A 15,349-nucleotide genomic window follows, 5' to 3' on the forward strand; every position below is an offset into this window, starting at 1 on the left:
AGAAGTCACAGTTGCCACATGTCAACCAATGGCTGAATGCTGTGGGAAACTTTCCAATTCATAAAACATTACACAAGTTAAAAATGTCGAAACAGGAGCTCCAAATATACAGGTTAAAATCGTTGATCAATGAAGTTTAACATGAAACAAGACCATTACAGGCCATACAATTACAGGACATTTATATAAAAACTGTTCATAGAATATCGTAGGATAGTACAAATATAAAACTTTCAGGCAAATAGTTCAAAACACAAAGAATATGTGTCAAGCGAGGGCAATTAGGCGTTCAGTAATCTAGTCATGTGAGGAATAGCGATGGACCTATATCTATCAGTCTTACAGTGTATAATGTCTAATTTCTGTGGTGATCGAGTAGACTTTCCACTTATTTCCCCCCGAGAAGAAGGGAGAAGGTGTCTGGATTGCTCAGATGACTGCAGTGATCTGGCGAACTTCATGGTTAAGACTTCGCGACGGTCTTCGAGTGTGGGTAGGTCAAGTAAGTCACATGCCTTGGTGTAGGACGTAAAGTCAGGTCCTAAAATGATTCTGCAGGCACGTCTTTGAACAGATTCGATCTTCTTACTGAGCACGCTGGGTAGTCCAGGGTGCCACACGGGGGCACAGTACTCGGTTATGGGACGGATGTAGGTGATGTAAACTGTCACAAGATCTTCGGTTGGAAGGCGGAAGTGTTTGAGTTTACATAGGAGAAAGAGCCGTTGACTGGCTTTCTTATATATAGTGCTTGACAATGTGTACAAGATTAAATACTAATTATGCAAAATAGGAGTACATTTGCATGATTAATGAGATATTCTATCATAGCAATTTTTTCAATGTATCTCTTGTCCCGTGCGTGATATGGTCGTGACATTTGGGTGGTAGATAGCTTTTAGCGTCATGACAAAGTGGGGCAAGTTTCAGTTCCCTAACATTTAATTTCGGAACTGCATGGGCGTTTTTGTCAAGACACTCCAAAGAGGATAACTGCAGAAAGGAACTGCAGACTGGCTGCATTTTAGGTATGCAGGTAGCTTAGGCAAAGATGTTCATAATGATATGCATTTTATGCAAATAAGGACTTAATTTGCATAATTGATGAGGAAATTGTATAATCCCATTGTTTGCAATAACTGGACTTCGATAAATGTAACACTTGTTAATTAAAATCGGTGGAACATATGCAGATATCAAATATGCAAATGAGGATTATTTGCATAATTTATGCAAAAATTGCAAAACAACTTAATGATTAATGATTTGAATTGGGATTTTTACTTGTGACATGTGTACTGTACGTTATTCGATGATGAACAACACCATGCATAAATCATGTTAATGTTAAGTCATTTGCATGAATTAAACAAAAGCTCTAAACATTCATGGAGGTATGAGGTCGCCAAACTCTAGTTGAATATTGCAAGCAGATGCGTGATGTTTTCTAATCGTCAATGTAACGCGCGTTCGCATCTGTATCTGCATGTTCCATTTGTCGCATACGTTTGTGGTTTGGCAGGTTCTCTTCACAGACTTGGACGATGATGTACGGTGTTTCTTTTGCGTCAGTTGCTTTTATTAATGGATGTAATAATTTCAGAAATCACCCCTACAAATTGCACGTTTCACGGTGTATTAGTACAGGTCTGCGTGTTGTGCCCGTTGCGGTAATTGCGTGATATGTGCATCTGCGTTTGCATCTGTATTTGCTTGTTCCCGTTTTTTTTTTTTTTTTTAAATTTCAGATATTACCTCTACAAAATGTGCATCTTACGCTTTATTGGTTCAGTTCAGTTTAATTTGGCCTTGCGATATTTGTATATTGTCAAGCAGATGCGTGATTACTTGAAATATTTGTGCACGGCGTGTATGGCACGGTGTTTTTTGTTGTTGTTGTCGCGTCAGTTGTTTTTATTATGGATATAATAATTTCAGAAATCATCCCTTCAAATTGTACCTTTCACAGTGTATTGGTCCAGGTCTGCGTGTTGTGGCCGTTGCGGTTATTGGGCAAGTCAAGCAGATGCGTGATTTGTGCATTAATATTACGCGCGTTTGCATCTGTATCTGCATGTCCCGTTGTTGTTTTCTTATTTTTTTAAATTTTTTTTCCGAAATCACCCCTGCAAAACGCGCTTCTTACGGTGTATTGGGCAAGTTTAGCTATTTTGGTCTTGCGGTATTTGTATATTGTCAAGCAGATGCGTGATCTCCTGATGTACCTTGCTGGCTTACCGAATTAGGGGTATGATAAGGGACTGAAGGAGACGTTCATGAAAAGGATGATGATTTTACCATACACACAAGTTGACAGTTGAACACCTTGCTCGGAATATGTAAACAGCTGTCACCAGCCGTTCATGATGTCAACAGCTGCGACAAGCTGTTCATGATGTCAACAGCTACGACAAGCTGTTCATGATGTCAACAGCTGCGACCAGCTGTTCCTGATATGTTTTATAACTCCGCTCTACTTTGAATATCACAGTTAACACCTATTTATGGTAATTTTATGTAGCTGCGGGCCAATGGCCCTTAACACTTTAAAGGGGACATAGTTGGTACTTTTATTATGATAATGATGTCTTCATATATACTTGTATCTTCATCCTCTTGTCCGTACTCATTTATAGTGTGACTGTGAGTTGACCCCTTGGTGTTTTGTGTGACGCTGAATTCTGTGTGTTGATTTTTGTCGGTGCGTAGCACCGGCTTAGAGGCTAGAGAAGCCGTTCGTTCAACGGTTTGGTTTGCATGGATGCATGCATGGATCGGTCAATTTAACCCAACTTTTTTTTTTGTTAGACAAATCTCGTAATGTTTTTTAAAAGAAGACAGACCAATTCAGTAATTCGATGTTTTTCCTTTTTCATGTGATTTTGTTTAACATCCAGGCTTTTTCAAAAAACGCACCGGCCAGCTTTTTTCAGAAGCTTTCTTGTTATTCCTGTTTGGGTGGCACTGCCGTTGATGATATGTAACTGATTTTTTCCTGCACTATGCTGTTTTTCCCTTGTTCTGGCAATGTGCTTTTAATATTGAGGTTAGGTTGATATATTATACTAATAAAAATTTTGCGTGGTTGATTGTCATATGCATTTATGGTTAGAACGTGTTACATTGTTGGAATGTTGCCGCAACATACATATTACATTTCGAGTTGCTTAATAGGTAGTGTTTGACCTGACACAGACATATTAAGCAACTTTAGATAAAACGATATATTCAACACTATGAAAAAAATTATTATAGGATATAAGCACAACGTCACAAGCCAAAGAAGACAAAACTAGAGTTCGGTGACCTCACACATCCATGAAATATTTAGAGCTTTTGTAAATTTCATGCCATTGACGAACACATTAACATAATGTATGCATGGTGTTGTTCATCATACAACGTACACATGTCACAATTATAAAATTCCATCATTAATCATCAATTATAAAGCGGATTTTCAATTTTTACATAGATTATGCAAATAAGTTCCTCATTACCATTTTTGATATCTTATTATATTGTGTTACATTTATTGATGTCCAGTTATTGCAAACGATGGAATCATACAATTTCCTCATTAACTATGCAAATTTAGTCCTCATTTGCATAACATGCATATCATTATAAAGATCTTTACCTAAGCTACCTGCATGCTTAACCCTCAAGCACCCGACCTTTTTTTGCGACTAAAATGACCGAGTGGGGTCCAAACGGACCCCAAATTGTTTTGTTCATAAAATCTTAATTCCAATTCTTATCGGTGATCATTGTACATACATTGCTTCTTCAATGTAAGAGGAATATTTTGAGATGTTAAGGTGTTGCTGATTCCAGCTCATCATCATAATTTATGCAAAAGATCAGAAGGGTCACTTTTGCACTAAAGCTATTCTGACCAGAGGGTGGAATTTTAAGGCCCTCAGCAACTTTTATGGCTTATAACTCATGAACGGCTAAAGCTAAAGCTACGAAACTTGGTAATTTACCACAAAATATTGTTAGCAAAAGTTTAAAGTCAATAAAATAGGTTTATCATTTTCTGGGGTTGCTATGGCAACGTAATTATGACAGGCATATTTTTGCCAAAATTTGCCAATTTCTATTTAAACAAGTTTTTCTTGGTAAACTACACTTGTTTTCATACAACAATTAAATTCTATGAAATTCACTGTAAGTTTCGTGATTTGAAATTCATGATTTATGCTAATGTCATGACGTCATTGGTCAAAATCCAAAATGGCGGCCCTTATAAGCTAAATGACGTCATAATGTCGTCATATTATCTGGTGATGACACAGAATTTTTTGTGAGGATTTAGTTTTACATGTTTATCAATTTCTAAAAGTTTGGTGGTTATATGGTAAGTAGTTCAGGAGTTAGGTTCAAAAGTTTGTTTTGAAATGTGCACGATTTTGCTGGGGTCCGTTATTTTACTTTATAGTTTCCACAGTAATGTACCAATCTTCGTAAAAACTTACGAGAAGGTTTAGCAGATGTTGACTGACAAAGTCACAGAAGGAATTTTTCTTCAGATCAAAAATGTTCAAATGGCACTTCAAAGTTTACGCCTGGGGTCCAAATGGACTCCACTCGGGTGTTTGAGGGTTAAAATGATGCCAATCCGTCAATCCTTTCCTCAGTTATCCTCTTTGGAATGTATCGGCAAAAACGCCCATGCAGTTCCGAAATTAAATGTTAGGGGGGGGGATCCTTAAACTTGCCCCCACTTGACATGACAATGTAAGCTATCTACTAGCCAAATGGCAAGACAACATCACGTCCGGGATAAGAGATACATAGAAAAAAACTGCTATGATAGAATATTCTCATTAATTATGCAAATGTAATCCTATTTTGCATAATTAGTATTTCATTTTGTACAACGTGGTCTAAGATATCTACATACCAAAAACCATGAAAATCCGCTGTTTCCTTCTTGAGTTATCGTCTTCAGAAGTATTTGACAAAAATGCCCCTGCCATCCCAGAACTAGCCGCTAGCGAGCCCAAACTTATGTCACTTATTCCTGAGTCCAAGAGCTATCTAACACTTTAAAAAGTCGTGACCATAGCTTGTTCATAACACGAGATAGCAAACCCAGTACCAAGAAAAGTCGCTATATAGCTAGGGGTCCCAAAATCTAATCATTTCCAGCTTTTATCATGCATTACCAACACACTAAGTTTAAAACCAATTCACCCAGCCGTTCTTGAGTTATCTTGTTTACACAAAGACACACAGACAAACGCAGGGTTAAACATAACCTCCATGACATTTCATGGAGGTAACAACCAACATACACCAGACTGACGTCACAGAGTATGTCACCTACGGTCACTTGTTTATTGATTTAGGACCTGGAGGATTTCATGCAGTCATCTGGAGACGATGGAGTGATCGTTGTCAGCTTCGGGTCCATAGTCCAGACGATGTCAATGGAAAAGAAGGAAATGTTCGCAGCAGTTTTGGGGCAGGTTCCACAGAAGGTGGTGTGGCGGTACCCGGGAGAGAAGCCAGCCGGTCTGGGTAACAACACCAAGCTGATATCCTGGCTGCCTCAGAATGACCTACTGGGTGGGTAACGAAAGCAAATACTATTGTTTTGTGGTAATTCACATTCAGGATCTATGTACAATTAATAGCAGGCCTTTTGGTGACCGCCTAGCACCTATCCCCATCGAATCTTGACTACACTATTCCGTTTTGTAGCTGTCGTTCCCAACAATGCAATCTCAACCGAAAACATTGTCATACATACGGTCGCTAATGTTATGTGTCATCATAGGTTCAAGAATAATAGTTTTCAAGAAGTTAAACATTTCCTCTTACTTCTTGAGAATGTTGTTCCGAACGTGACCCGGACGATTATGTTTTTGAAGTAACACCGGTTCTGATGCACATTGTTACTGCATCCTATCCCGAGTTAAAGCATACTTGACACTACGACTTTTAGGTAGTATTTGAAAATGCTGAAAGATATATATCCCTCTTTTTAAACATAGAAATATCAAAAATATCTAATTGAAAGCTACTACAGATTACTGTAGGAATAAGTAAACAACAAGATTAGAACAATGCGGTACAAAATGCAGTAAAGCCTGTGACTTTATCACAGACTGTTAAAGCAGTTCAACTTCCACAAAAAGTTCCCATTGACACATTTATTATTTTTCCTCGCCTTGCAGCTAATCCTAAGACCAGAGCCTTCGTCACTCACGTTGGGGCGAATAGTATGTACGAGGCCCTGTACCACGGTGTGCCCATGGTTTGTTTCCCGTTGTTCGGGGATCAGGCTGGCAATGCCGCCCGGGTTGTGGCCAGGGGACTGGGGGTGAGTTTGGACTTCAGCACGGTAACCTCGGACCAGTTGTACCAGGCTCTACTTCAGGTTCTCACCAGCAACAGGTATTACTGAATTGTATGTCTTAAGTATATGCGGTAGGTCTAGTCGGACAAATCCATTGGTATACTTATGTATACAGTGAAACCTGCCCAAGCCTCTTTTCAGCGACCGCCTGGCCTTTACGACCGCTTCATCTCGGTCACGAATTTTTTTCCATTGACGTAATCATTAAGCGACCTTTTCTCAACGACCACCTGGCCAACGCGACCGCGACCGCCAAAAAATTTGACCGCACAGGACCAAATACCTGTCCATAACGACCGCGTCATTCTCAACCTTGTGGTGTCACCGATTTTGGATGATAACTAACGCAATTTTTTGCCGAAATCGGTTAGTTTGCATCGGATTTTGACTGCCAAATTACGATGTTATGTTAAGCATAAAGACGGCGGCGGATTATTGGTGGGTCAATGGGGCCTTCTACTGTAATATGAGAGGAAATTTCGTTGTTAAACAATCTGAATTTTGTTGTTACTGAAGTTTTTAAAAAAGTCTTTATCATTATAACACTGGTCCAACGATCGTAGACGCAGTAATGCAACATTTACAGCACGTACAGACTCTATTTCGTTGTATGGTAAAAATTTAATTTATAGGAAAAATGTTATATCTCTTTTAGAGTAGAGTTCCTCTGGCGCAGGTAGGAAGGTCCTGTTCCAATTGTTCCAATTTGTCTTCATTTAATAAAATTTAGTAAAATTTCGTAAAATTCAACAGGCTTACTTACGTTTTTGTGTGCGTGTGTCTTGACATTGAACACCTCGCTTATTTACTTATTTGCGTGCGTGTGCTTGCCTTTTGCCCTTAGACACAACGGAAACCATTTATACTATGCATTTAGATACTACAGACATTTTAGACAGAGAACCTCGCTGGTTTGAGAGGGGGGTAAGGGAGGCCATTTACGAGTGCATACATCGTCCTTCGCTAAACCGTAGGGGTGGCTTGAGAACTGAGCTTTCTTGTGCTTGGGATAGTGTATTGAAGTGATTGATGGTTTTATCTTATTCCTTGTTAGTTTATTTTTACTTTGCTTGAATGTATTATATATTGCCTTGTCAGTTATCTTTTTGTATGTTTAGAACACCTCAATAGTTACCTGTGTTGTTTATTTTAGAACAGCTTAGCCGTTACCTTTTTTGTTTATTTAGAACATAAGAATTATTCCTTGTTCCGAGAAATTGTATAACTTCATTTTCATTTCACTGAGGAAGAAAGGAGGATGCCTTTCGAAACGTCTATTAAATTTTTTTAAAGTATCCAGAAGTAAAGAGTGAATCTTTTTCAATTTCATTTATACTATGCATCGGGCAGTTGTGAGTTGATATTCTTCTCAGCGACCACCTGTCTAATTCGACCGCTTTGGCCCGCCCCCAGCTGGTCGTCTTGAGCAGGTTTGACTGTATATGTTTGTTATGATATATCATTCATATGTAAATAAGTTTTGACTTGTTGTGACCTGTACTTAGCTCGGTTGGGCAAAACTGTACAATAAATGTCTTTATTCATTCATTAACCAATCCAGTCTACTTATCAATTGTATACAATGACTATTATGAATTGATTGGAGATCTTAAAAAATGCTTAAGGGGCCACCAAAGAGTCCTTAAGATGAAATAAATAGATAAATAAATAATGAACAAAAAAGAATGAAGTCATCAAGAAAAGGTACATTGTTTGTTTAGGACGGACGTCGACATTGTGGTTTATATCCAAATGATTCGAATATTAAGTAATTTATAGTCAGTTGCAATTATAGTTATATGTACTATAAGTGATGTTTAGGATTCTGTGTGACAAGCACTACATTTGATTCCATGATTTTTCCTCGTCAATGCCAAACATTGCGTTGACTTGGAAAATGTTGACACGTTTGTTTTGCGACTCTGTGATTTGTTGCTATTTTGCCTGGTCCTTGAGTGTACTTTGGTAACAAAAGGTTAATTATGGGAATGTAACCAAATCAACAAATTTGGTGAGACCTGTACTCAAGTTTCACGACTTCCCGTGTCTTACTTGGCTTACTGACTTGTGTCGGGTGTCGCTCCTCCCCTGCCACCCGAACCACTAGTACTGTAGCAGGCCAGTAGACTCTGTCTAGCATCGCTTTCCCCATGCTGTCATCCTCGAGACCCGTGTCCCGTGTCCCGTCTCAGAACATCTGTGTAGGTAACGAGTGGTCTACCCTGTCTCCGACTTCCTGTGCTTTATATAAATCTGGCACAATCCATACTCTATTCAGTTGTATAGAAAGTAGATTCCCTCATTTTAGACACATGAGTAGCACTGACAAGTTTATATTTCCCATGCGTTTTGACAATTAAACCGACAATAGCGAAACCCATACAGTCCTATATTTTCACCATTACCAAGAAGCGAGAAGAACCCGAACTTTTGTGTTAGATTTGTGATACTTTTATATGCATATAGCCTGACTTGTTGTGACCTGTACTTAGCTCGGTTGGGCAAAATTGTACAATAAAGGTCTTCATTCATTCATAAATGGAGGGAGATAGGGGAACATATTGTATGTGCTATGTATGTTTATTTACATCTGCAACAACATCTGATGTTTCGGTGGCAACTTTATATGCATAAACAATGATAAAGACCTTTAACAATTATCAAATTATACTCATGAATATCCTCCTTGTCGCTATTAATGACAAAGGTATATGTTCTAATCGATACAGCTTTCGAGCTGTAGCGCGTGTACGTGAACGTAATAGACCAATGAAGATTGCCCTCACAAAGATGACATTTGGTCACTGAAAAGTCTCATGTTGTGAATATCTTGTTGGCTGTGAATGAAGAAACATTCTACGAAAGGCAAGAGATACCTAAGCAACTGGATAGACTTTGGAACGGTCAGACGTTTCAGACAACACATGTGTGGCTCAATCAGTAAGGTGTTTGACCCCATCCCCCGTGGTCTTGGGTTGGAGACAAGTTTGTTTGTTCGATGGCTGTACCCTTTGACGGTACCCTAGAAATTCCAGCCGGAAACGACCTCCCAAATATCCCAAGGAGCAATCCGCGACTTTGCGACTAATGCATTTAACAGACGCGCAGATAAAGGCACCAAAAACATCACCTTCTTAGCGAAGGTAACAACAATTGCATAACGCTAGGTGATAATGAATTGGGAGGTTACATTTTTGGCTGAAGTAAGTATAGCATATGCGCGTTGTACCATTCTTAAACCACAAATCACCTCAAGCCAGCTCTATATGATCTTGTAAAATTGTTCTTATCATAAAGTTTCTTATCTGTTGTTACATTCCACCTCTCCTTAGTTACCGTGAGACGGCAGCCCGCCTGTCCCGTCTGCACCGTGACCAGCCCCAGTCACCCATGGAGCGGGCCGTCTGGTGGATAGAACACGTCATCAAACATGGCGGACTGCCCCATCTCCGCGCACGCGCCGTGGAGCTGCCGTGGTACCAGTACTACCTGCTGGACGTGGCTGCGTTCCTGTTGGGCATCTGTTCAGCTGTTTTGGGGACCCTGTGGCACAGCTGTTCCTTCGTCTGTAGGAAGGTTTGCTGTAAAAGAGACGGCAAACTTAAGTCACAATAAAAGTTATGATAACATAGTTTTCAGCCTTGTGACCCAAAGGACGTGGATACCAATTGAGTGAAAACATTTACATTGCGTTTTCGTTCTAACCATAATAACACATAGCTTCAAGACCAATGATCTGATAATTGTGTATCAAGGTGAATTCATAATATCTTTTAGAAGATAATAGATGTGTTATAATCATTATATCTATTTGCATCATTAACAATTTCAATATGATTCCTTTTACTCGCACTATTATCGTCATTATCATTATTAATACTATTATAACTGAACTAACTACTATCAGAAGTCCAATTACACTTATCATGATCATAATAACCTTGTTATTACTATTATCTTTTTCATTATCATCATTAAAAGTAGTGTTGTCATAATCATATTCCTTATCATTGTAACACCACAAATCCTCTGCAGACGGCAAAAATAGTGAGATAGGGCGAAAAAAAAGTTAAAAAAAACAAGATGGCCGAATTTCCAAATAAATGCAGTAAACGTAAAAAAAATTGAAGCGACGAAACATGGTATCACAGCCAACAAGGCATTCATTTCTGTATTCAAGACGTGTACTAGTGTAGTAAAGGTGACACTAGTGTGGTAGACTGGCATCACTTACCAACATGGCAACAACACTCATGGCTTCCATACTGGGGCAACGTTTACAACTATCTAGCTAAATTTTAAGTTTCACCTCTACCTGGCTAGTGTCACTTCTACAAGTACAACCATTAGCCTACAACACAACATATGTACCCATTTTGGTACTTTCTCGCCATGTTCACCATGTTAACCGAAGAAAAAATAATGCGCGAAAATTAATGCGTGCGTTGATCTTATCCATAAATTTAACTTGCTGTAGCCTTAGCATTGGACTGAAAATGTTACATATCCGGTAACAATGTAAGCTCAGCATACACACCAATATGCGCCTGAGTCCGGATTGTTAGGTGCTGGGTCCCTGTACACGCCTAATGGGCCATGGGCCATGAAAGATCAAGACCAAGCAGATGTTGGGAGGAAAAAAAATGTTAAGTTTACTTAGCTGCACCTTAACGCTGTTTTGGGGGCAGTTTGTAAGTTGACATTAAACGGCACATACTGTAAGAGGAACCCGGTCCTCTGCATCTGGCTTCATCTAACAATGACAATAAACAACAAAGTTATGAAACAACTTTGCTTAAAACAACCTGTCATGCTTAAATTTCATTAATTTCCCTTCTCCAGTAATACTCTTCAGACTCCACGAGACGGACATTCCTCCAGGGAGCAAGTGTGACCTACATTCCACCATTGCATACCAGAGATACATCTGGAACAGATTTGGGGGGGAGGGCTTGCATACCCAACATACTGCATTCCTGTGGAAATGCCTGGGCAATTCCTAGAATTTTTGCAGACTGAATGCAAAATATACCACTTGACGACTCCCCTGAGGCGTCGTCAAAAAGGCCGTCATAACCGCATTCCTGTTGAACAAAGAATTTGCCAATACTGTAACTTGAATAAGATAGAGGAGGAGTGTCACTTTATTGTTGACTATACTTTATACAACAACGAAAAGTTAGTTAAACCCTTCCCGCACCAAGTTGGCGCATAGGGCGGTGCCCATCTCTGTTTCATTGGCCTGGGTCACACACAACATAGTCACTACAGCGGGGGGCTAGTCCACTGGTATACCTGGGCTCTTTTCACCCCCCCCCCCCCTTCGTATTTCAAAACGGCTTGGGTTACGATCACCAAATTGGGAGGGGATGGTGTACAAGTAAAGTTTTATATTTTCTGTATTTTTGGTATCGTTATGCAATATGACGTAATTATGACGTCATAATATCATATTTTGGGCTAAAATCAGCTTAATATGAAATATCCCCTATACTTAAAGGTATTAAACAAAACGATGACTATAAAGGTTATCTTATTGGTGTCTATGTCTGCTTAGTCTTTAGTTGCCAATGCAGACGACACTGACGGCTATATGACGTCAGAAAATAAAGTCATTTGTCCTCCATCTTGGATCGAGAAGCTTGAATTTTCTAAAATACGATTTTTTTCCACACATAACCCCAAAACGCCATAGAAGTAGACTAGAAAAGTCCATGTGATTGTGTTTTGTAAGAAAACAAAAGATTTAGAGGGAAATTGAGTAAAAACAAGTTTATGCCAGATATATAATAATCCAAGTACATGCCAGCACAACATCAGCGTAACGCCACGTGGAGCACGAAACATTTAACAGCACAAACGAAGTATAACACACCAGGTCCCTAAAGGCACAAGTGGATAAATACAAAGTTAATTATCATATTCAAATTGTCCAGGATTGGCAAACAGTTGCTCTAAGGAGTCAACTGTTACAGATACCCTAACCAGTTGCTATATGACGTCAACTGTTAAGATAAGGTAAGTCCAAACACAACCACATAATAGATATGTAATAAAACCGAGTACATACTAACAAAACTTCAGCGTGACGCAAGGTGGACCACATAACATCTAACAGCACAAAAGAAATATAATACAACATGTCTCTAAACGCACAAGTACATAAATACAATTAAAACTGTCCTGGTTCCCCCAAACAGATATCAACTTTATATCGCAAATATAGGGGTGATTTCTGATAGTATTACATTGATTATAACGACAGATACGGTGCCAAAAATCTAATCACTTTCAGCTATCATCACACCCCACCAACACATCAAGTATGAAAGCAATCCACCCAGCCGTTCTTGAGTCGAGGCTATCGTTTCCCCCAGTTGTTGTCAACTGATCGAAAAAAAACATATGTTCATGGCTATCACTGGCAAAACAAATCACCTCACCATCTGCTTGGAGATAAGGTGATTAACAAAGAGGGAAACCACGATGCCTGTTCCAATATATCGCAGATATAGGGGTGATTTCTTACATTATTACATTGATTATATCGACAGATACGGGGCCCAAAATCTAATCACTTCCAGCTATCATCACACCCCACCAACACATCAAGTATTAAAACCAATCCACCCAGTCAATCTTGAGTCGAGGCTATCGTTTCCCCCAAACAGTTGTTATCAACTGATCGAAAAAAAAAAAAAAACATATGTTCATGGCTATCACTGGCAAAACAAATCACCTCACCATCTGCTTGGAGATAAGGTGATTAACAAAGAGGGAAACAACGATGCCTGTTTCAATATATCGCAGATATATGGGTAATTTGTTATTATATTTCAGCCATACCATAGGTATGGTGAAATATATTGTATTCGTAATGTTTCTTTCTTTCTCCTGTCAAATCTTCAAATCGATTCAACTCCGTCGTTCCTGGACCGAATTACTTGAAATTTGGCACAAGGGTAGAGTGGGTCTATACCCAGGTGCTTTTTTCTCATTTTTTTTATTTCTTTCTTTAAAATGATTTTATTCATGTTTTTTGCAATTTTTATGTACATTTTGCCCTCCTGTTCCCTGGTATTACAGCCGAATAACCTAAAATTTGGTACAGAGGTGCCTTGATCATATGCCCACAAATATCCAAAAACAATTTTGGCATACGGTACAGCAAAATGCTTAATTTTGGCATTTTTTGGCATTTTTTGCCCGAGAAATGACATTTTTGGCTCCTATACCCCCATTTTACAACCAAATGACCTTAAATTTGGTATAGGAGTGTCGTCTACATATGCGCACATGAATTCATTGACACCTTTGGCATACGGTACAACAAAATGCTTAATTTTGGAATTTTTGGCCATTGTTTGACCAAAAACGTACGCTTTTGGCTCCTGTTCCCTGGTCTTGTAACCAAATGACCTACATTTTGGTAAATAGGTGCACTAGATATTCATTCAAATGACCCATGTATAATTTCCGGCATAAACCACTTCAAAATGATATATTTGGGGACTTTTTTGGTAATTCTCCACTGGCCAGAGGGTCAACGACCTCAAGGTCGTTGACCTCTCCCACCTGAAGACAGCATGTGCACATGTCTATATATACTAGTAACTTGATTAAAGAGGCAACCAATCACGTAGCCTGAGTCAACATCCCGAAGGGGATTGGCAGCCAATTAGTGAGCCGGGTGTTATCTGGATGAGTCCATTCTGGCACGGAGGGGGTACATATTTTTTTTTTAAATTCATCTTTGGACTGTTGATTATATAATGTCTCTCAATGGGAGTATTTTTGAACTGGACTATTTTGCAATTTTACATGGGGTGTACTGGAAGAGTCCATTCTTGCATGGAGGGGGGCATTTTTTAAAAATTTGTTTATGGACTTTGGTGATTTGATATGTCAAAGTGTTTCAGTGTGGTTATTTTTTGACTGGTCATCTTTGCAATTTTACATAGGTTGTGCTGGAAGAGTCGATCCTTACATGGGGGGATTTTTAAAATCCATTTTTGGGACTTTGGTGATTACGTCCAAGTCCAATTTAGCGGATGTATTTTTGGACTGCACAACTTTACATGGGGCATCGCAAGAAGAGTCCATTCTTGCATGGGGATGTTTTCAAATTTAGTTTTAGAAAGGTGATAATTCAATATTCCATCTTTAGTGGAAGTGTTTTTGGACTGGTCTATTTTACCTTTTCATGCCTTTTTTGCTTAGTTCAACCTTGACCATGTTTTCAGTGAGAGTATTTCTGGACTGGTCAATTGTGCAAATTCACATGGGGTGCACTGAAAGAGTCAATTCTTGCACTAGGAATTTTGTAAGATTCATTTTTGGGTGTCATTAAGTGTCATTAGTGGAAGTGACTTTTAAACAAAAGTGTTCGATTTTTGCACATGGGTGATTTTGGACTAGTCTGTTGTTGCATGGGGAGGGGAATGGCTGAAATATGCTGCATTTGCTCTCAAGCAAATGTCGGCCTTTCTAGTATTATTACATCGATCATATCGACAGATACGAAGCCCAAAATCTCATCACTTCCAGCTATCGTCACACCCCACTAACACACCAACTAGAATGAAACGAATCCATTTAGCCGTTCTTGAGTTATCGTGTACACAGACAGACAAACATAACAGAAAATATAACCTTCATGACATCTCATGGAGGTAATAAATCCAATTACATACTAACGAAACTTCAGCGTAACGCAAGGCGCACCAAATAACATCTAACAGCACAAACGAAATATAACACACTGTGTAACCAAACGCACAAATACATACATGCAATTTATTTTCACAATCAAAATTGTCCGGCTTCCCCAAACAGATGCTTAAAAATGTCGGGATGGGCAAACAGCTGCTCTAAGGTGCCAACTGTTACAAATATTTCAAACAGTTACCATCAACATCAGGACATCAACTGTTCAGATAATTACCAAACACATCCAGATAATAGATATACAATATAACC

The 15,349-nt window shown here is 39.0% G+C and overlaps 1 protein-coding gene across 1 annotated transcript in view; it reads left to right on the forward strand.

Annotated features, from left to right (window-relative positions):
- The window catches only part of LOC118421288 (UDP-glucuronosyltransferase 2C1-like), a 24,659-nt gene extending 13,531 nt beyond the window's left edge, over positions 1-11,128 (forward strand). The window contains exon 4 of the mRNA XM_035828516.1: positions 9,703-11,128. Coding sequence (XP_035684409.1) covers positions 9,703-9,985 — 283 coding nt within the window. The 3' untranslated portion in view covers positions 9,986-11,128. The remainder of the gene's footprint in view (positions 1-9,702) is intronic.
- Positions 11,129-15,349: the final 4,221 nt, after the last annotated feature.

Source organism: Branchiostoma floridae, chromosome 8 (assembly GCF_000003815.2).
Source record: "Branchiostoma floridae strain S238N-H82 chromosome 8, Bfl_VNyyK, whole genome shotgun sequence".
NCBI lineage: Eukaryota > Metazoa > Chordata > Leptocardii > Amphioxiformes > Branchiostomatidae > Branchiostoma > Branchiostoma floridae.